Genomic DNA, 14,871 nt, shown 5'->3' on the forward strand with positions numbered 1-14,871 from the left:
TTAGGCCACATGGGGAGAGGTGGTTCCCAAGCTGGGAGGACATCTGGTTGAGGCTGTATGGCTCCCCCACAGGCAAAGGCCCCAGTAGACCCGGGAGAATAACCACATATGCTGGTGCTGGAACAAGGTTGTTGGGGGTGAAGCCTGGTGCCAGATACATGTTGCGATTTGCCATAATCCCTGAAACGCTGCTGCCACACGATCGCGTGAACTTTTTCTGGGGAAGACTGGCACCCAGCCACATTCTCTGGGCATCGGCAGCAGCAGGGTCCTGTGAACATTACTTGGTGTGGCTGGCACTTGGCCATTTGCTAGGTGAGACCCTTCTGCAGAGGGGCAGAACAGATCAAAGCTGCAGTGCCTCAGAAGTAAGGGGTTGGGAAAAAAAGCCGCATCTGAGATAAAACTCAACAGGGAGGTGCTGCCTGGGGCTTGGTCACGGACAATGTAAAAGCAGAGAGTGGATGGAAGATGAATACAAAGGATGGGTGCACGATTGCTGCTCAGTGAGAACAGAGTTCCGATACTACAGACTGGGTAGCTGGGAGACACCATTTTCACTGCTCCCGCACATGCACATACACACCTACAAGCACCACAACAATAAACCCAAGTAAGCTAAGCAGCGCCATCTAGTGGAGAACGGAACCATTACACCAAGCTCCACCAACTGGGCCAACCTCCCCTTTCAGGAACACAAGTCTCTTGGCCTGCTTAGTTTACAGACTATCAGTCACATCATAGTATGACTTCTAGGGGAAAAAGAAGTAATTTCAATTGTATTTCAGTCTGTTTGCTGGTCGATCTATTCAATTTTTTTTTCTCTTTTTCGTTTCTTTTTTCTTGAATTCAGAAAGAGAAAAATATTTTTATTTTCAATCTTTATTAAAAATATTTTTCTTTAAATTTTTTCTACTATATTTTTTATTTTGTGTAAATTTTTTCAAACTCTATTTTACTTATACCATTTCATTTTATTCTATTTCAGTGTATATGTTTTTCCAAATTTTCAAACGATTTCCATTTTTTTTCTTGACTTTATCTCTAATCTGTCAAGCCCCTTTCAACACCTACACCAAAGCACACCTAGGATATAGCATCATTTATTTCATTTTGTGTGTGTGTTTCTTGTTTTTAATTTTTTAATTTTAATTTTTTTTAATTTTAAAATTTTGTTACCTCATTAATTCCTTTTCTCTCTTCAAAATGACAAAACGAAGAAATTCACCCCAAAAGAAAAAGCAGGAAGAAATGACAGCCACAAACTTATCTAACACAGATAAAAGCAAGATGTCTAAACCAGAATTTAGAATCACAATAAGAAGAATACTAGATGGGATTGAAAATAGATTAGAATCCGAATCTACAGACGTAAAAGAAATAAAAGCTAGTCAGGATGAAGTAAAAAATGTTGTAACTGAGCTGCAATCTCGAATGGTTGCCATGGCAGCAAGGATGTATGAGTCAGAGCAGATAATCAGTGATATAGAGGATAAACTCATGGAGAATAATCAAGCAGAAAAAAAGATGGAGACTAAGGCAAAAGAGCACGATTTAAGAATTAGATAAATCAGTGACTCATTAAAAAGGAACAACATCAGAATCATAGGGGTCCCAGAAGATGAAGAGAGAGAAAAAAGGGGTAGAAGAGTTATGTGAGCAAATCATAGCAAAAAACTTTCCTAACCTGGGGAAAGGAAGACATCAAATCCAGGAAACACAGAGGACTCCCATTAGATTCAACAAAAAAGGACCATCAACAAGGCAGATCATAGTCAAATTCACAAAATACTCAAGCAAGGAAAGAATCATGAAAGCAGCAAGGGAAAAAAGTCCTTAACTTACAAGGGAAGACAGATCAGGTTTGCAGCAGACCTATCCACAGAAACTTGGCAGGCCAGAAGGGAGTGGCAGGACATATTCAATGTGTTGAATCAGAAAAACATGCAACCAAGAATTCTTTGTACAGCAAGGCTGTCATTCACAATAGAAGGAGAGATTAAAAGTTTCCCAAACAAAAATTAAAAGAGTTCTTGAGCACTAAACCAGCCCTGCAAGAAATTTTAATGAGAACTCTCTGAGGGGAGAAAAGATGAAATATATAAGTAAGTAAGTAAGTAAGTAAGTAAGTAAGTAAGTAAATAAATAAATACCAAAAGCAAGAAAGAGTAGAAAGGACCAGAGAACACCACCAGAAACTCCAACACTACAAGTAACATAATGGCAATAAATTCATAGCCTTCAGTACTCACTCAAACGTCAATGGACTCAAGGCTCCAATCAAAAGGCACAGGGTAACAGAATGGATAAGAAAACAAGATCCATCTATATGCTGTTTACAAGAGACCCACTTTAGACCTAAAGACGCCTTCAGATTGAAAGCAAGGGGATGGAGAACCATCTCATGCTAATGATCAACAAAAGAAAGCCAAAGCAGTTAAGCTTATATCAGATAATCTAGACTTCAAAATAAAGACTGTAACAAGAGATGAAGAAGGGCATTATAAAATAATAAAGGGGTCTACCCACCAAGAAGACCTAACAATTGTAAACATTTAGGTTCCAAATGTGGAAACACTCAAAGATACAAATCAATTAATCACAAACATAAAGAAACTCATTGATAATAATACCATAAGAGTACGGGACTTCAACACCCCACTTACAATGGACAGATCATCTAATCAGAAAATGAACAGGGAAACAATGGCTTTGAATGACACACTGGAAAAGATGAACTTAACAGATAAATTGGAAATATTTTATCCTAAAGCAGTGGAATATACATTCTTCTCCAATGCACATGGAACGTTCTCCAGAATGGACTATATACTGGGACACAAATCAGCCCTCAACAAGTACAAAAAGATCAAGAATATACAGTGCGTATTTTTAGACCACAACACTATGAAACTTGTAATCAACCACAAGAAAAAATTTGGAAAGGTAACAAATACTTGGAGACTAAAGAACATCCTACTGAAGAATGAATGGGCTAACCAAGACGTTAAAGAGGAAATTAAAAGTACATGGAAGCCAAGGAAAATGACAACACTACAACCCAAAACCTCTGGGACGCAGCAAAGGTGGTTATAAGAGGAAAGTATATAGCAATCCACGTCTTCGTAAAGAAGGAAGAAAGGTCTCAGATATACAACCCAACCTTACACCTTAAAGAGCTGGAAAAAGAACAGCAAATAAAACCCAAAACCAGCAGAAGACAGGAAATAATAAAGATCAGAACAGCAGTCAATGCTATTGAAACCAAAAAAACAGAACAGATCAATGAAACCAGAAGATGGTTCTTTGAAAGAATTAACAAAACTGATAAACCACTAGCCAGTTTCATCAAGAAGAAAAAGGAAAGGACCCAAATAAATAAAATCAAGATGAAAGAGGAGAGATCATAACCAACACAGCAGAAATAAAAACAATAATGAGAATATTATGAGCAATTATATGCCAATAAAATGGGCAATCTGAAAGAAATGGACAAATTCCTAGAAACATATACACTACCAAAACTGAAACAGGAAGAAACAGAAAATTTGAACAGACCCATAATCAGTAAGGAAATCGAATTAGTAATCAAAAATCTCCAAAAAAAAAAAAAAAAACAAGAGTCCAGGGCCAGATGGCTTTCCAGGGGGATTCTACCAAACATTTAAGGAAAAGTTAACACCTATTCTCTTGAAGATGTTTCAAAAAATAGAAATGGAAGGAAAACTTCCAAACACTTTCTATGAAACCAGCATTACCATGATTCTAAAACCAAAGACCACACTAAAAAAGAGAACTAGAGACCAATTTCCCTGATGAACATGGATGTAAAAATCCTCAAGATGATATTAGCCAACCGGATACAGCAATACATTAAAGAAATTATTCACCACGTCCAAGTGGGATTTATACCTGGGATGCAGGGCTGGTTCAATATCTGCAAAACAATCAATGTGATTCATCACATGAATAAAAAAAGGACAAGAACCATATGATCCTCTCAATAGATGCAGACAAAGCATTTGACTAAATACAGCATCCTTTCTTGATAAAAACCCTTAAGAAAGTAGGGATAGAAGGACCATAACTCAAGACCATAAAAAGCCATATATGAATGACCCAACGCTAATATCATCCTCAATGGGGAAAAACTGAGCGCTTCCCCACTAAGGTCAGGAACAAGACAGGGATGTCCACTCTCACCACTGTTATTCAACATAGCATTGGAAGTCTTAACCTCTGCAATCAGAAAACACAAAGAAATAAAAGGCATCCAAATCGACCAGGAGGAGGTCAAACTCTCACTCTTCGCAGATAACATGATACTGTATATGGAAAACCCTAAATATTCCACCAAAAAACTGATAGAACTGATCCATGAATTCAGAAAAGTCGCAGGATATAAAATCAGTGTACAGAAATCAGTTGCATTCCTATACACCAACGATGAAACAACAGAAAGAGAAATCAAGGAATTGATCCCATTGACAATTGCACCAAAAACCATAAAATACCTAGGAATAAATCTAACCAAAGAGGTGAAAAATCTATACACTGAAAACTATAGAAAGCTTATGAAGGAAATTGAAGAAGACACAAAAAAAATGGAAAAAAATTCCCTGCTCCTGGATAGGAAGAACAAATATCGTTAAAATGTCGATACTACCTAAAGCAATCTACATATTCAATGTAATCCCAATCAAAATAACACCAGTCTTCTTCACAGAGCTAGAAAAAAATAATCCTAAAATTTTTATGGAACCCAAAAACACCCTGAATAGCCAAAGCAATCTTGAAAAAGAAAACCAAAGCAGGAGACATCACAATCCCAGACTTCAAGCTGTATTAGAAAGCTGAAATCATCAAGACAGTAGGGTACTGGTATAAAAACAGACACTCAGATCAATAGAACAGAATAGAGGACCCCAAAATGGACCCACAAACATAAGGCCAACTAATCTTTGACAAAGTAGGAAAGAATATCCAATGGAATAAAGACAGTCTCTTCAGCAAGAAGTGCTGGGAAAACTGGACAGCAACATGCAGAAGAATGAACCCGGACCACTTTCTTACACCATACACAAAAACAAACTCAAAATGTAAGACAGGAAGCCATCAAAATCCTCAAGGAGAAAGCAGGCAAAAACCTCTTTGATCTTGGCCGCAGCCACTTTTAACGCAACAGGTTTCCAGAGTCAAGAGAAACAAAAGCAAAAATCAACCATTGGGACCTCATCAAAATAAAAAGCTTCTGCACAGCAAAGGAAACAATCAGAAAAACTAAAAGGCAACTGACAGAATGGGAGAAGATATTTGCAAACAACATATTAGATAAAGTGTTAGTATCCAAAATCTATAAAGAACTTAACAAACTCAATACCCCAAAAACAAGTAATCCAGTGAAGAAATGGGCAAAAGACATGAATAGATACTTCCTCAAGGAAGACATCCAAATGGCTAACCAACTCATGAAAAAATGCTCCACATTACTCATCATGAGGGAAATAAAAATCAAAACCACAATGAGATAACACCTCACACCTGCCAGAGTGGCTAACATTAACAACTCAGGGAACAACAGATGTTGGTGAGGATGTGGAGAAAGAGGATCTCTTTTGCACTGCTAGTGGGAATGCAAACTGGTGCAACCACTCTGGAAAACAGTATGGAGGTTCCTCAAAAAACTAAAAATAGAACTACCCTATGACCCAGCAATTGCACTACTAGGTATTTATCCAACGGATGCAGGTATGCTGTTTGAATGGCACACATGCACCCCAATGTCCATAGCAGCACTATGAACAATAGCCAAAGTATGGAAAGAGCCCAAATGTCCATCAATGGATGAATGGATAAAGAAGATGTGGTATATATATACAATGGAGTATTACTTCACAATCAAAAAGAATGAAATCTTTCCATTTGCAACTATGCAGATAGAACTAGAGGGTATTATGCCAAGCAAATTCATCAGAGAAAGACAAATATCATATAACTTCCCTCATATGAGGACTTTAAGACACAGAACAGATGAACACAAGGGAAGGGAAGAAAAATAATATAAAAACAGGGAGGGGGACAAAACATAAGAGAGTCTTAAATATGGAGAACAAACAGAGGGTTACTGGAGGGGTTGTGGGAGGTGGGATGGGCTAAATGGGTAAGGGGCATTAAGGAATCTACCCCTTAAATCATTGTTGCACTATATGCTAACTAACTTGGACATAAATTAAAAAAAAAAATCTATACACAGATTTTATATCCTTCCAAAATTTACACAGTATGCATCACAGATATAATTTTTTTAACATTTATTTATTTTTGAGAGGGAAAGACAGAGTGTGAGTGGGGTTGGGCAGAGAGAGAGGGAGACACAGAATCCGAAGCAGGATCCAGGCTCTGAGCTGTCAGCACAGTGCCCAGCACGGGGCTCAAACTCATGAACTGTAAGATCATGACCTGAGCCAATATTGGGGTGTTAACTGATTGAGCTACCCAGGATCCCCCTGACCTACATGTAAAACATAAAAGTATAAAACTCCTTGAAGATAATATAGATAAAAATCTACATTAAAAAAAAAGAAAAGAAAAGCCCTCTTCACTTCCACATCTCTCTTCAGGAATCACTTCCTGTTTCCTACTCTTCTCAGTTCAGCTTCTACAGAACTGTCTCTATTTTCTCTCTTCATTTTTCTGCCTCTCTGTCACTCTTCAACACATTCACAAGGCTTATAGTTTACTGGAAGATACACAAGTCAACTGGCAATTACAGAAGACTGTGATGAGCACTAAAATAGCTGCTGTACCATTCTTTGTTCATACTTGTCATGTTGAACTATAGCTGCTATTCATCTGTCTATACGTGTATCTTTCAGACTGCAAGTTATGAGGGAAGAGATCCTATCTTGGTTAGCACTGTCTCTTCAGATCTCAGAACACTGGATGGCATGTAAAAGAAATTTATTGTTTACACAATCATTAATAGAAAATATTTATGCTCATATGCAAAACAGATGTGTTTAAAAAAAATTTTTTTTTCAACGTTTATTTATTTATTTTGGGACAGAGAGAGACAGAGCATAAACGGGGGAGGGGCAGAGAGAGAGGGAGACACAGAATCGGAAACAGGCTCCAGGCTCTGAGCCATCAGCCCAGAGCCCGACGCGGGGCTCGAACTCACGGACCGCGAGATCGTGACCTGGCTGAAGTCGGACGCTTAGCCGACTGCGCCACCCAGGCGCCCCCAGATGTGTTTTAAATCAGAAAACTTCTCAGTTAAGGAATTTTTGGAACCTATGTTTAGCAGTAACACGTAGAAAAGGTCTGAGAGTTACACGAAACTAATAAGTAAGTTGATTTTATCAGTCACTGCATGATAGCATCAGAAGAAGGGGGCATACTTCTGGAATTTAAGAATACAGACTGAGGAAAAATCATATGCATAAAGATGTTCCTAGAGAACAGGCAGTGAGGAGAAGGAAAAAGGTACTGAAAGGAACAATGGTGATGAGGAAGTATCAGAACCAGATGTGTGCTGGTACTCATTCACACCAGGCCTAATGGTGAGATTGCCACCATTGCTCTCGGGTTGGTTACCATAAGCATTTTCCTCCAAGAGTTTTAAATGTTTTGTCTGGGGTTTCTCTTCTTCCCATAACTATATATTTTCAATTTCAGAGACTAGCTGTCAAAACTGGGATTTAGTCTGCATAGATTAAATCTGTTACCTTATGTAATGGATGCAATTATTTGTTCTGCTAGAAGGAAATCTTAAAAAACCAAGATTATTACAGAATTGCCATTAGGTATTTTAAAAAATGCATTAAATACATCAGTTTATGGCTTAACACATTTTATTTCACCAATATAATTTATACATATTACTATATAAATTAATGTAGCAATATTTATTAAAAAGTACAGAACTAAAATTACCTGTTGATCTGAATCCGCTTTTAGTACAGATCTATCTGTAATCAGGACTGACCTGGAGATTTGCCTGTAACGCACAAAACAGTTCATCAGTTATTCAGATTCCACAGATAAGTTTCATTTATAGTTACATAACTACCAGAAGGCAAGTTTCAAAGATTTAAGTCATGATAAAAGTGTCACCTCCCCAAACCAAGTCAAGCTCTGCTTTAATCTTTCCTTGGCCTGTGAAAGGAGCTGCAGACAAACCCCAGCTGATGCAAAGGAGTCAAAATTAGACTGTACTCCTCTACAACCAGACTCTATAAGAGAACAGCAGACATATTGGATATATTATTGGTTTGGTATACATTTGCATCTAACTTGAAGGACACAGACATACAGAAGTGTCAATATAATCACCACAGCTAAATTTTCCTATGTTTCACCATCCCTTGGACGGAGGATGGAGGGGTGCCTTACCGGTATTGTACATGTGAGCATGTGTTCTCAGAAAAGTAACTGTCCTCCACAAGGAAATGCTTAGAAATTATTCTCTGACCAAACTGATCTATGACTGCTTTACATCTACAAAGAAGATAAACATAGCAAAAAAGTTCTCATTAATGATTACACAACTAAAAAAATAAATATCAGCTATAATTTTGAATCTAATAAACCCTTTAATACAGTATACAATTTCACATTTTTTTTTTTAACATTTATTTATTTTTGAGACAGAGAGAGAGACAGAGCATGAACAGGGGGAGGGCCAGAGAGAGAGGGAGACACAGAATCTGAAGCAGGCTCCAGGCTCTGAGCTGTCAGCCCAGAGCCTGACGCGGGGCTCGAACTCACGGACCTGAGATCCTGAGATCGTGACCTGAGCGAAGTCGGACGCTCAACCGACTGAGCCACCCAGGCGCCCCATACAATTTCACATTTTGACATAAAATTGACACTAAATTACAGAATATATATTCTTGTTGCTATTTTGAAGTGTTTAAACCATAAGCATGGAATACAATTTAAATATTTATTTTGAATTCCATTAAGAATAATGCTAGTACAAGTATTACACTATAAGTTGTTTAATGTTTAGAAACATAGAAGCTTTTCCTTTGTTTAGAAAACGGACTTTTTTTTTCCTTAATGAATCTAAGAAAAAGGAGGAAAGAAAAATTGGTCAAATATCTTGTTATATCATTCAGTCTGTAAAAGCCACTAAAGGTTTTTAATTTTTCTGTTAAGTGTTGCTTTATCTTTTGTTCAACAATAGCTATCTGGTCACACATGTGAAAATGTTTTAAACAAACAAAAAAAAAAAGAGGGATAAAGCTTCTTTTAATGTTTCCACTTTACCTCAAAGGATAATCACAGAAAGATTCCTTTCAAGTGCTATTTCTAAACAAGGAAAACAGTTATGCATGGAGATTATCAGGTCTCTGTCATCTGATATGTGTTGGGACAATGAATCATATAGAACCCTCTATTGACCTTCTTTCAATGTGTCTAGATAAAAGGATGAAAATTAGAATCCTTCTCCTTGCAGTGCCACAAGTTATAAATGTACTTTATAGGGCTCATTATCCAAACTAATGGACTAAGGGAAACATCCTTGAAATGGACTTAGCAGCACTGACAAACCCAGTATGCAATATTTCAGGAAAGATATGCAAATGCCTGCATGTTTGCCATATCTTTTTATTATGAAAATATCACAATTTACTTTTGTCAAAGCTTCTCCTTTTGGAACCAGAATTATTAGAAATACATTTATCAGTTACTCTTCATAAAATGCAAGCAAATGATTTAAAACTTATACCATATTTGAAATGTACTGATATACATTAAAGTATGTTACATTACTCTAAAAATAAGCCAAATAAGAGATATTTACCAGATATAAAGGCATTAAAAATAAAATGAAAAACACCGAAGACCAACAGTGAGAGGAATTTAATGTGTATTTCCTAAAGGCAGATTATTATGTGTTGATATTCTTGAATAAATGGCATACCACTGTTTTCAGGATAGACAAATCATGATGTTAGATATACATAATATATAATCAATTAGCCACACATTAATACATAGTGTAAATTATATTACGTTATTATTTATGTGATTTTTCCCCATCTCACCTCTTATTCCTTTCTCTTCCCCACTTATGTTTCTATGCATATTTCTTCACATTTCATTTAATTAGAGCTTTTGACTTATAAAATACTTAACTAAATAGATATAAGGTATTTATATTTAGATACAGTATTTCCCAAAATAATTATTTAAAAACTGAAAACATAAGTTATTTACTCAGTATCCTACTTTAAAACATGCATATACAATTTAAAACACAAGGTACTTTAGGCAATGGAAAAGAGAAATGTACTGATCCATCCTTAAACACTGATCCCTGTTTGTCCTACAAGCACTGACAAGCCTTTTTCTTACCTTTAAGTCAGAAACTATAGAAGTCAAGAGGGAATAATCTGGGCGGAAAAAAAGAGGGTGTTATAATCTTCTAGATCTTGATAAGGCTTTGGGTTACTCACATATGTCATTTATCCAAACTCTGCCAATGAGTACTTAAGATTTGGGCACTTCACTGTATGTAAATTTTACATCAAAAAGAAAAAGCTATAAATAAATATTCAACTCTTATTAATGATAGACATGCCATGGTGTTTAGGGGAAATTGTATTGATACCTATAATTTACCATGAAATGCTGGTATGTAGGGGAAGTTGTACTGATACCTATAATTTACCATGAAATGCTTAAAAAGGTGAACAGATGGGGGCGCCTGGGTGGCTCAGTCGGTTAAGCGTCCGACTTCGGCTCAGGTCACGATCTCGCGGTGCGTGAGTTCGAGCCCCGCGTCAGGCTCTGTGCTGACTGCTCAGAGCCTGGAGCCTGTTTCGGATTCTGTGTCTCCCTCTCTCTCTGACCCTCCCCCATTCATGCTCTCTCTCTGTCTCAAAAATAAAATAAACGTTGAAAAAAAAAAAGGTGAACAGATGGACAGAGGGATGAATATTTCGGTACAATTAACATTTTAATCTACTTGCTTAATCATGTTATACCTAGATTAACAATCTAGATTGTGGCTATGCAAGTATTCATCCTGAAATTCTATCAACGTTGCTGTAGATTTGAAAATATTCATCGTAAAATACTGGAATGAAATTGATGGGGGTGGGAGAATGGTATTAATATAAATCCTGGACTCTAGTAAGTGTTTGCAAAAGGCTCCCGTTTAAATAAACCACACAATTAAACCTGGCCCTCAAGCTAGTAGAGGCTCCCTTGTTTTGCAGGCTTCCAAACACTAAAAGGGCTGCTTCGGTGGTAGCTAAACCTTGGTAACAGGTAGACACTAGTTTCATAAGTCATGATATTAGAAAGAACTACTGGGGACCACTCAAAGGGGAGGTGTGGGGGATTAGGCAGTTCATCTATGCAAGGATAATATACCACTAAATGTGCCTATTTATGCTGAAGCTTCTAGATGAAACAGCGATTCTCAGAGAAGGAGGAGGAGGAGGAAGAGGGAGCAAATCAGAATCACACCTGGGGGACTTTTTCAAATTATAAGTACCCCTGGAGATTCTGATAAACTCCCAAATCCCAACGGAGAATCACTATCAAGCATGCCACCATTACTGTTGTAGTTTTAGGCTGTGCTAGGTGGAGAAAAGTCAAGAGCTACTGCTAAAGTAAAAATAATAATAGAGGTGCCTAGGTGGCTCAGTCAGTTGAGAGTCTAACTTCAGCTGAGGTCATGATCTCACAGTTCATGGTTTGAGCCCCACATCGGGTTCACTGCTGTCAGCACAGAGCCTGCTTGGGATCCTCTGTCCCCCACTCTATCTCTGCCCCTCCCCTACTTGCATGCTCTCTTTCTCTCTCAAAAATAAACATTTAAAATAATAGTGACAGGGGCACCGGGGTGGTTTAGTCGGTTAAGTGTCTGACTTCGGCTCAGGTCATGGTATCGTGGTTTGTGAGTTTGAGCCCTGCGTCAGTCTGTGTGCTAATAGCTCAGAGCCTAAAGCCTGAAGCCTGCTTCGGATTCTGTGTCTCTTTCTCTCTCTGCCCCTCCCCCACTTGTGCTCTGTCTCTATCAAAAATAAATAAATGTAAAAAAAAAATAATAATAATAGTAATGTGATTTCTACAGAAACTGATGTGATGGTCATATATGCCCAGTCTGGCAGATGATGGTAACACAACTCACCTGATAGTCTCACTATGAAGTACTAAGGCCTGAGCAAGGCTGTTCAAACCAAAGAATGTTTAACTAAGGAATAAAATTTGTTTTCCCCTCAGATACTTGACTTATTATAAGGTAGTAGGCCTAATTAGGGGAACAACGAAGAAAGAAATATTAATTTGGGACCTATACTTAGACTTCGTGTTATAAAGATAAATATAAAAAAATTAGATGACACTTAAGTAATGGAAAACAGTAACATGAAACAGTGCTGCCAGAGACATTAAAACTCTTCCCACATAAACCTGAGGAAGCCATTAAAGATTAACAGCATTCTGGATTTACTTGAGGGCCTTGCTGAGCCTCAGAAATAGTACACTGAGAAGGGACATGATAGGAGTGCTCAATTACATAGACATAAGGACCAAGCTTGTCATAAGAATCATCATAAGAATGATCACCATAAAAATCACTTAAGCCAGACAGAACATTTCTAGAGGTGAGTTTTCTAAATCAACAAATCACAACAGTTATTCAATTTTTGGTTCAATGACATGAGAACATATAGAGAAAAATGATAAGGAAAAATGCTCAGCGAGATGAAAACTTTATGTAGAATTTGGCCCAGAAGAGAAATATACCACAACAGGTATCCAATCTCTATGATCTTCAGAATTAATATCCTAATTACAGGGGCACCTAGGTGGCTCAGTCGGTTAGGTGTCCGACTTCGGCTCACGTCTTGATCTTGCAGTCTGTGAGTTCAAGCCCCGCATTGGGCCATGTGCTGACAGCTCAGAGCCTGGAGCCTGCTTCGGATTCTGTGTCTCCCTCTCTCTCTGCCCCTTCCCTGCTCATGCTCTGTCTCTATTACTCTCAAAAATGAATAAATGTCAAAAAATAATTTTAATATCCTAATTATAGGATAAAATGCAGAAATCACATGAAATAATAAAGAGAAAAATACATTAATTAATGATATCAGAAGATCCCAATCAGTGATGGAAGTAAAATAATTCTCTGCTCACTATGCCCTTCCATGCTTTCTAAAACACATTAGTTCAAATGTTACCTCTTCAAGAAAACTATTCCAAAATGCTTATCTTTCATCTTTCTTGGGTAAAAATTCATTCCAATCGTCTCAGACACCATTAACAGGTAACTCCAAAATCTATGGCTCTTTGCTCTGACCAATCCCAAGCTCTGTATCCATATTTTTAAATGTCTAATATCTATTTCTTTCTAGACAGACTCCAAACCCTTTTTAAACCTAGCATACCCCAAACTGAGTTCATCATGACTCCTTACCTTTTCCCCCCCTTGGAATACCAATCTCATGTAATGACACGACCGGTGGTTACCTTCCCTAGCTCAGAAACTCTCTTCCTATATCTAATCTGCTACTTAATTTTGATTCCAACTTACAAAGATTTTTTGAAACCAGTCTCTTCTCTCCATCTCTACTACACTGCCTTAAGATGCATGTTAAGTCTAATAGGATAATGAACTACTAAGAGTCAGTAGTTCATTTGTTTGATGTAAATGATGGCATAACAATCATGTGCTAAGCACTGTTCTAAGAGATAAGAATAAAAATATCTTATCCTTGGGGCGCCTGGGTGGCTCAGTCGGTTAAGCATCCGGCTTCAGCTCAGGTCATGATCTTGCGGTTCGTGAGTTCGAGCCCTGAGTCAGGCTCTGTGCTGACAGCTCAGAGCCTGGAGCCTGTTTCGGATTCTGTGTCTCCCTCTCTCTCTGACCCTTCCCTGTTTATGCTCTGTCTCTGTCTCTCTCTCTCTCAAAAATAAATAAACGTTAAAAAAAATTAAACAAAAAATCTTATCTTTAAGGTGCTCCCAGTATAATGAAGGCAATTATAAGACAAATCCCAAGTCCAGGGATAAGAAATGAGAAGAGGACATCATTAGAGTACTAAGGGAAGGTATCTAACTCAGCTTGGGGGGGGGGGGTGGGGGGGAAAGGTGGAGTATAAGGAATGCTCTTCAGAGAAAGTGATAACATTAGCTGCTTTTACTTATTTTTTAGATTTTTTAAATGTTTGTTTATTTTTTGAGAGAGAGAGAGAGAGAGAAATAGAGTACAAGTGGGGGAGGGGCAGAGAGAGGGAGACACAGAATCTGAAGGACAGAGCCCAATACAAGGCTCGAACCCACGAACCATGAGATCATGACCTGAGCCAAAGTCAGACATTTAACCAACTGAGCCACCCAGGCACCCCAACATTAGCTGCTTTTAAAGGATGATATCTAGTTAAGTAAGCAAATAGGAATATTTCAAGTAGAAGGGCAGCATTTGCAGGGATACAGAGGCAAGTAAGAAAAGTATAGGGAACCACAAACATTTCAGTGTTAAATGACAGTAAAATGAAAGCAGGGAGGAAAGAGAGATGAGCAGGCACAGGCCAGATCCCAAAGCCTCCCATGTCATGTTGAAGGGTCTTATACTTTATTCTGAAGTGATATAAAGCCACTGAAGCTTTTCACAGGGAGGAACAGAGCTAGATCTGCAGAGTAAAAATATCTCAATGTGTAATTATTTCATAAATTTATTTTTTCTTTTATGTCCTCCTGTAGACTCTAACCTCCATAATAACAAAGACCATAATTGTCTTGTTCTCGGCTATATTCCTAATGCATGGGACACAGAAAACAACTAATACTTGTTGCATAGATGGCTGAACAATGGAAGCATTTTGTGCATGTGAACACTGTGGAGACAAAAAC

General features: G+C 37.8%; 1 protein-coding gene across 3 annotated transcripts in view; it reads right to left on the reverse strand.

Annotated features, from left to right (window-relative positions):
• CHM (CHM Rab escort protein) overlaps positions 1-14,871 on the reverse strand; it is a 249,676-nt gene that overhangs the window by 77,899 nt on the left and 156,906 nt on the right. For 2 of the 3 annotated variants that reach the window (XM_047843816.1, XM_047843818.1), the window contains exons 10-11: positions 8,395-8,499; positions 7,936-7,999 (exon numbers count right to left, since the gene is read on the reverse strand). In XM_047843816.1, coding sequence (XP_047699772.1) covers positions 7,936-7,999; positions 8,395-8,499 — 169 coding nt within the window. The remainder of the gene's footprint in view (positions 1-7,935; positions 8,000-8,394; positions 8,500-14,871) is intronic. The other variant, XM_047843817.1, reaches the window with a different exon arrangement.

Source organism: Prionailurus viverrinus, chromosome X, assembly GCF_022837055.1.
Source record: "Prionailurus viverrinus isolate Anna chromosome X, UM_Priviv_1.0, whole genome shotgun sequence".
Lineage (NCBI taxonomy): Eukaryota > Metazoa > Chordata > Mammalia > Carnivora > Felidae > Prionailurus > Prionailurus viverrinus.